General features: G+C 47.6%; 1 protein-coding gene across 1 annotated transcript in view; it reads right to left on the reverse strand.

The window, feature by feature from the left end:
- Nucleotides 1-4099: 4099 nt before the first annotated feature.
- Nucleotides 4100-8674, reverse strand: part of LOC116967725 (cyclin-dependent kinase-like 1) — an 18671-nt gene continuing 14096 nt past the window's right edge. The window contains exons 5-8 of the mRNA XM_033014333.1: nt 8661-8674; nt 7074-7130; nt 6130-6273; nt 4100-4853 (exon numbers count right to left, since the gene is read on the reverse strand). The exon at nt 8661-8674 is cut by the window's right edge and continues 69 nt beyond it. Coding sequence (XP_032870224.1) covers nt 4752-4853; nt 6130-6273; nt 7074-7130; nt 8661-8674 — 317 coding nt within the window. The 3' untranslated portion in view covers nt 4100-4751. The remainder of the gene's footprint in view (nt 4854-6129; nt 6274-7073; nt 7131-8660) is intronic.

Genomic DNA, 8674 nt, shown 5'->3' on the forward strand with positions numbered 1-8674 from the left:
GCGGAGTCTCCCAGGAGCATGCGCGCTAACTCCCTGCACTTGGGCGGCCGTGAAGGAGCATGCGCGCTCGCTCCCTGCACTTGGGCGGCCGTGAAGGAGCATGCGCGCTCGCTCCCTGCACTTGGGCGGCCGTGAAGGAGCATGCGCGCTCGCTCCCTGCACTTGGGCGGCCGTGAAGGAGCATGTGTGCGCGCTCGCTCCCTGCACTTGGGCGGCCGTGAAGGAGCATGCGCGCTCGCTCCCTGCACTTGGGCGGCCGTGACGGAGCATGCGCACCAGCCGTGCCTGAGATTCAATGCACGCTCCACCCTCCTGGGCGATTGGAGACGAGCATGCGCACTATTTGTACTTGAGCTGCTGTTAATGGAGCATGCGCACTCTTCGCGCTTGAGGAGCTATTAATGAGCATGCGCACTCTATAAGCACCTGGGCAATCATTAATGAGCATGCGCTCTATTCGAACATGGGCATCTATTAATGCGCATGCGCGTAGCTGGGCCTCCGGCAGCGTTGAGATCCATCTGACAGAAGCGAGTTTGGTATTCCGAAAAAGGCAAGGAATCATGGGATTTGTCAAAGGTCACGAGCGATTACAACCTCTCAGCAGCCGTGCACAGACCTGCGCCTCATCCGCAGCCAGGATCGATCACGGGTCTCCGACGCTGCAATCGCTGCCGAACTGTCACTGGACCATCCCCGTTCCCCCCCCCCCCAAATGCCCCTCCCCCCGTCTGGGGGCGGCCAGAGACGTCGGGAGTCAGATGGGAGCGGCGCCCCCAGGCCCACAGCCAGTGCGGAGAAGCAGCGCTAACTCCAGCCACTAAATGGCTTAACCCTTATTCTTAAACTCTGGCCCCTGCTTCTGGACTCCCTTGATTCCGTTAGCCCTAAGAGCTAAATCTAACTCTCTCTTGAAAACATCCAGCGAATTGGCCTCCACTGCCTTCTGTGGCAGAGAATTCCACAGGAATTCCGATTCAGGACTTACCTTGACTTTCATTCATCTGGACGCCCGCAGCGGCGACTGCAGAGGGTTGAGGTCCCGACCACGGGGGAGAATGGAGGAGAACTGGCCATTTTTTGTGCCATCCACCTCTGCCTATCCTTAGCCCCACGTCCCCCTCCCTTTTCGTCTGTGCATTAATTGCCTCATATTGTGTTTTGTATTGAATTCTGTCTTTACTTTGTGTACTAGTCATGTCTCTACTATTTATTTCATTCCCCTTACATGTTTTTCCTCTACCTGCAAAATTTTTGTAAGAGACTCTTGAAAGGCGCCCATAAATAAAATGTATTATTATTATTAATAAAAATTTAACACAAACATCCGCCACAGCATTCAGCAAATTTTTATTAACAATAATAATACATTTTATTTATGGGCGCCTTTCAAGAGTCTCTTACAAAAATGTTGCAGGTAGAGGAAAAATATGTAAGGGGAATGAAATAAATAGTAGAGACATGACTAGTACACAAAGTAAAGACAGAATTCAATACAAAACACAATATGAGGCAATTAATGCACAGACGAAAAGGGAGGGGGACGTGGGGCTAAGGATAGGCAGAGGTGAAGAGATGGGTCTTGAGGCGGGACTGGAAGATGGTGAGGGACACGGAATTGCGGATCAGTTGGGGGAGGGAGTTCCAGAGCCTGGGAGCTGCCCTGGAGAAGGCATTGTGTTTTTGTGTGTTCTTTCTCATTGTGCCGCTGCTGGCAAATTCATTTTACTTGCACTTTATGTGCAATGTGACGAATAAAACCATATTGTATTGTAGATTCACAACTCTGGGAGATTTGGCTTGACACACTATTGAACTTCCACAGATGTACAGTAGAGGGCACACAGCCTAGTTGCTTGGGTCAGGAACTCAAACGCTCATGTTTGAAGGAGATTACTGTAGAGAATTATGGACATTGCCTGGTCCATTACAGGTACTGACCTCCCCACCATTGAATGGATCTTCGACGGAGACCCTCGGACTATCTTTGATCGGACTTTACTGGATTTATCCTGCACTAAACGTTATTCAAGTTTTTCCCAGAATCATGTACCTGTATAGTGTTGACTGCTCGATCGTAATCATATGTACGAAAGAACTGCAGATGCTGGTTTAAATCGAAGGTAGATACAAAATGCTGGAGTAACTCAGCGGGACAGGCAGCATCTCTGGAGAGAAGGAATAGATAACGTTTCAGTTCGAGACCCATCTTCAGAAGAAAATGTTTTTCCTCATCTCTGTCCTATATAGCCTACTTCTTATTCTTAAACTGTGACCCCTGGTTCTGGACTCCCCTAACATCGGAAATTATTTTCCTGCACCTAACCTGTCCAATCCCTTAAGAATTGTATATGTTTCTATAAGATTCCCTCATCCTTCTAAATTCCAGTAAATACAAGCCCAGTTGGCCCATTCTTTCATCATATGTCAGTCCCGCCATCCCGGGAATTAACTTGGTGAACCTACGCTGCACTCCCTCAATAGCAAGAATGTCCTTCCTAATTTTTGGGTGCAATCCTTAGCACAAATTGGAGTGGAAGGTGGCAGGGGTTCAGGGTTTTCACGCTTGTTTTTGCCACAATCTGTGCAGGGTACTTTTTCTTCTTCTTCTTCTTGCGTATGGCGTGCACAGCCTAAAGTTGTAAGACAACTTGCTCTGTTTGATCTTCTGTTTGTGCACGCCAGGTTGATTGCATTCGCCGAAAACGGGGTGGACCACGTGAAGGTTGCAATCTCCCACCCCTGGGTACATTTTAATCAAATCCAATAATCAAAACACAGCAGAGACACGTTTTTACACAACACATAATTTAATTTGATTAACACGAACATCCATTTCTTCTCTTGCATATGAGACTGGGCTCAGGATTTGCTCAGTGACTATATTGTCCAGAACTGGTCAGGACATTGCTCAATGTAAGAAGCCAAGATGGCATGAACAGCCTTCTCCCTATTCCCCCCTCCCCTCCCACCTTCTCATTCACTACCCAGTAGCTCCAGCTTGCTCGGGCTGTTATGTTACTGTTCAGATGTGGTATGGGCGGCTCCCTCAAGGAATCGGGTTTGTTGGTGAAGGTCTCTCTTTGCTTCAAGTCCAACGGGGATTGCAGACATTCCTTCCATCATTGTTGCAAATCCACCGTTCCCGAAGGCACCTCACGCGTCTCAGGCTGAAGGGAACTCCGTTCCCACCTGCTTGCCAGATCACCACTCTCTCCACCATGTGTGTCATGCACACAACTGTCCACAAATTTCATCCCACCGTGCTAGATATTTAATTCCTCCTAGCTTTGGGCAGCACTGTGGCGCAGCGGTAGAGTTGCTGCCTTACAGCGCCAGAGACCTGGGTTCGATCCTGACCAAGGGTGCAGTCTGCACAGAGTTTGTGCGCGCATGGGTTTTCTCCGAGATCTTCAGGTTAAAGGTTATGGGAAGAAGGCAGGAGAATGGGGTTAGGAGGGACAGATCAGCCATCATTGAATGGCAGAGCAGGCATAATGGGCTGAATGGCCTAATTCTGCTCCAATCTCTTATGATCATCGGTTTCCTCTCACACCCCAAATACATACAACAATGTTCTGAAGCAAAGCAAGAATTTCATTGTCCTATCTGGGACACATGGCAATAAACTCTCCTGAATCTTGAATCTATTCATATTGAGTCATTGAGCATAAGTAAACACTAGCCACCAGATGGTGCTGTGGAAGCAGTTTCTGAAGTGTTCCCTTCATTGTCATATTGAGAGGAGATTGAATGCCAACTGATTAGGAAAACTGACACACATAATCTACTGGCCTACAAACAGGAGTAGCAAAATCAAAGTGTGTTGAAAAAATGGCCTATACAATTGAGGTGTCCTCACATTTCGGCAGCCACGGTGGCGCAGCAGTAGAGTTGCTGCCTTACAGGGCTCGCAGCGCCAGAGACCCGGGTTTGATCCCGACCACAGGTGCCGTCTACACGGAGTTTGTACGTTCTCCCTGTGACCTGCGTGGGTTTTCTCCGAGATCTTCGGTTTTCTCCCACACGCCAAAGACGTGCTTCAATGTAGGTTCATCGGCTTGGTATAAGTGTAAATTGTCCCTAGTGTGTGTAGGATGGTGTTGATGCGTGGGGCATCGCTGGTCGGCGCGGAATCTGTGGGCTGGAAGGGCCTGCTTCCGTGCTGTATCTCTAAACTAAACAAAACTAATAAATTGGTCTGGCCAATAATGTATAAAAACAAAGTGCTGGAGGATCTCAGTGGTTCGGGCAACATCTGGAGGGAAATGGACAGATGATGTTTAAGGTAGGGACCCTTTTTCAGACTGACTAATAATGAGTCTATTGTCTATTGTCCAGTGGCCTGGACTGTGCCTTCCCAGTGGTGAAGTCCATCTGAGAGTGTGTTAGGAGGCACAAGCAACTGCAGATGCTGCTATCTTGAGCAAAACACAAAGTGCTGGAGGAACAGCAAGTCAGGCAGCATCTATGGAGGGAAATGGTCAAGTGACGTTTCGGGTTGGGACCCTTCTTCAGAGTGTGTTAGGTACGGTTGTTGCCAGAACCTCCTGTTTGTTCAGCTGCTACCAGAACGTCCGCATTGGTCCCTAGCCGGCATGCTTCAACACTCCCCCCGCACAAACTGAGTGACCAAGTCCCCAAACGCAGAATGGGCTTGGAAGGTGATGTCAGGATTTCCACTTGCTGGGGAAGGTGTGGTTGTACAGATAGGTGTTTGGCTGGGCTGGCTGGTTTTTGCTGCCATATAGTCAGATGTTGGGCAGGTGGTGGTCGTACTTCTGCCGGTGGTGCTTCTTATTCTCCGGCGCCGGCAGGATGTTGCTGCACGTTAGCTGCGGCAGGTACTGCGGCTGTGTGGGCAGAAGGGAACAAGTTATGGCACAACATTCACCGGTGGTAAAGTGGCAGAACAGCAAAGAAGGCGCATGCTCTGCTTGCCTTTATTGATTGGAGATTGATTATTGATTATTATTGGTTGGAGATTGATTATTGATTATTATTGATTGATTATTGAGTATTATTGATTGGAGATTGATTATTGATTGATTATTAATTATTATTGATTATTATTGATTGGAGATCGATTATTATTGATTATTATTGATTGGAGATTGATTATTGATTATTATTGATTCGAGATTGATTATTAATTGATTATTGATTATTATTGGAGATTTATTGGTGTATGTTCTGCTTGCCTTTATTGATTGGAGATTAATTATTGATTATTATTGATTGGAGATCGATTATTGATTATTGTTGATTGATTATTGATTATTACTGATTGGCGATTGATTGATTGGATTGTGCTCTGCTTGCCTTTACTGATTATTGATTGATTATTGATTATTACTGATTGGCGATTGATTGTTTGGAGTATGCTCTGCTTTACTGATTTGAGATTGATTATTGATTATTATTGATTGGGGATTGATTGATTGAAGTATGTTCTGCTTGCCTTTACTGATTGGAGATTGGCACAAAATGCTAGATTTGCTAGGCTACACATTAACCAGGGAAGATACAAAGTGCTGGAGTAACTCAGATTTGGGTCTGAAGAAGGGTCCTGACCAAAACATTGCCTAAACTTTTTCTCCATAGATGCTGCCTGACCCGCTCAGTTTTTAGTTTAGTTTAGAGATACAGCGTGAAAACAGGCCCTTCAGCCCACCGGGTCCGTGCCGAACAGCGATCCCCGCACATTAACACTATCCTACACACACTAGGGACAATTTACAATTTTACCAAAGCCAATCAACCTACAAACATTTACATTTTTGGAGTGTGGGAGGAAACCGCAGCACCCGGAGAAAACCCACGCAGTTCACGGGGAGAATGTACAAACTTCGTACAGACAGTGCCCGTGGTCAGAATCGAACCCGGGTCTCTGGTGCTGTGAGGCATCAACTCTACTGTTACTCCAGCACTTTGGTATGCCAGCATCTGCAGTTCCTTTCCTCACAGATTAATCAGGGTGCTACCTGTTCAAGGAAACCTGCAATATTGGAATAATCTTGATAAATTACTGCAAAGGTTGATGTCTTTGATGAGTTGTTCCCATGCTGGTGGGTGTCTGAGCAGCGACTGGTGGAACTCCTCTGTGGAAGGAAGCGACCATGGTCTTACCCCTGGAGGGCGTCTGCGTTGCATCCTCCTCATCCTCTCCGCTTCCCTCCGGCCCTCCATCTCCCCCCGGCAGCTGTCGAAGTGTGGGTGCCGCAGCAACTGCTCGCAGCTCAGCCGTTCTGCCGGGTCCATCATCACGCAGGCCTGGGGCAAGCGGCAGAGGGTCAGACATTCACACCGGGCATCTGGGCAATGTTATATTCGAGGGCTAAATAACTCACAAACGACACTTGGTGTACAGAACCCGAAGTATATTTATCAAAGATCCTATAGCGGAGCAAGACTCCGCTAAATGCAATAACTCCTGCTAAATGCAATAGGCTGACGTGTAGTACGCAACGGAGCGGAACGTGGGCCTTTTTTTCATCCATTTCAGTAACCCGACGCGACCCGACTCGCAGTGTAATCAACGTTGCGGGGGAACAGTTTGTGTTAATGAATTAAAATTCTGAAAATGAGGAGAAGATTTTTTCCAAAGAACTTTTATTTTTACGAGGATGTTTCCGTCTCCGCACTAGAATCTTTGCTCCACTATGGGATCTTTGGTGGAACAAAGATACTAGTGCTGAGACAGAAGTCGTAAAAATGAAAGTTATTTGGTAAAAATCTTCTCCTAATTTTCAGAATTTTAATTTATTAACACAAACTGTTCCCCCGCAACGTTGATTACACTGCGAGTCGGGTCGGGTTACTGAAATGGATGGAAAAAAGGCTCCGTTGCGTACTACACGTCAGCCCATTGCATTTAGCAGGAGTGGTCTATCTTGCTCCGCTATAGGATCTTTGAGTGAAACTAGTCAGGGAACTAGGGGGGTGGAAGGGGGAGGAGGGACGGAGAGGGAGAGAAAGCAGGGGTTTAACGCGCTTTAACCGGGCATGCCGTGAGCTCTGGGTGGTGGCCCTGGTACTCAGGGATGTTTCACGCCCCTGTATTCTACATGTACCTTCATCAAGTGGAGGGCCTGAGCGGAGATGTGTGGAAACCTCTCCTCCAGCGGCACCTGGGGGGTGGGAAACAAACGGAACAGTCAGGCTTTGAAGGTAGACACAAATTGCTGGAGTAACCCAGCGGGACAGGCAGCATCCCTGGAGAGAAGGAATGGGTGACGTTTCAGGTCGAGACCCTTCTTCAGACTACTCCTGATTCACTACAATTCTTTGCAAATCTCTTTTCACCAAATTGACTTATCCATCCTCTCCAGAGATGTGTAGGAAGGAAGTGCTGATAGTCAGAGAGAGTCACAGAGTGATAGAGACAGAGAGAAGGTACACAAAAATGCTGGAGAAACTCAGCGGGTGAGGCAGCATCTATGGAGCGAAGGAAATAGGCAACGTTTCGGGCCGAAACCCTTCTTCAGTGATGTGTTGCCCAGATGGCAGTATGATTACTGCAGTCTCTGACTTTTGTAGGTTTTTTTCAGTTTAGAGATACAACGCGAAACCAGGCCCATAGGCCGAGTCCGTGCCGACCAGCGATCCCCGCACATTAACACCACCCTACACACAACTAGCCCACACCGGCCAACAATGTCCCAGCTACACTAGATGCTGGTTTACACCGAAGATAGACACAAAATGCTGGAGTAACTCAGCGGGTCAGGCAGCATCCCTGGTCCTGTCAGACCCTTCTTCAGATTGAGAGTCAGGGGAGAGGGTAGAGAGAGATATGAAAAGGTAGAAAGAAACAAACGAATGAAAGGCATACAAAAGGACAAATCAAAGTGCTGCTCAGTGTTTAAGAAGGAACTGCAGATGCTGGAAAATCAAAGGTAGACAAAAATGCTGGAGAAACTCAGCGGGATGCTCAGTGTTGGTCATTGATCAATGATCCATTGGCTGTGGAGAAGGTGTTAATGAATGATACTACTGTAGTACTGATATTTGTGGAAATGAAGAAGGGTCTTGACCCGAAACATCGCCCATTCCTTCTCTCCACAGATGCTGCCTGACCCACTGAGTGACTCCAGCACTTGTGTTCTATTGAAGGTTCCAGCATCCGCAGACCATTGTGTCTCCGAGATTTGGATTCTTCGTTCCACAAGATCGCAGATGCTGCGTAACTCTGATCAGCCACCGGTGAGTGAGTAGTTTAGTTTAGTTTCTTCGTTTAGTTTAGAGATACAGCGCAGAAACAGGCCCTTCGGCCCACCGAGTCCGCGCCGACCAGCGATCCCCCGCACGCTAACACTACCCTACACACACTCGAGGGACAATTTACATTTACACCAAGCCAATTAACCTACAAATCCGTACGTCTTTGGAGTGTGGGAGGAAACTGAAGATCTCAGAGAAAACCCCACGCAGGTCACGGGGAGAAGGTACAAACTCCATACATACAGCACTCGGATTCAGGATGGATCCCAGGTCTCTGGTGCTGTGGGGCAGCAACTTTAGCCCTAAGAGCTAAATCTAGAGAGATATAGCAAGGAAACAGGCCCTACGGCCCATCAAGTCTGACGATAGAGTGATACAATGAATTCCACAGATTCACCACCACCTCAGCTCATTCATTTTATAAAGGAGGCACTCACCAGGACATCAGGCT

The sequence above is a fragment of the Amblyraja radiata genome, chromosome 41 (genome assembly GCF_010909765.2).
Source record: "Amblyraja radiata isolate CabotCenter1 chromosome 41, sAmbRad1.1.pri, whole genome shotgun sequence".
NCBI classification, from domain to species: domain Eukaryota; kingdom Metazoa; phylum Chordata; class Chondrichthyes; order Rajiformes; family Rajidae; genus Amblyraja; species Amblyraja radiata.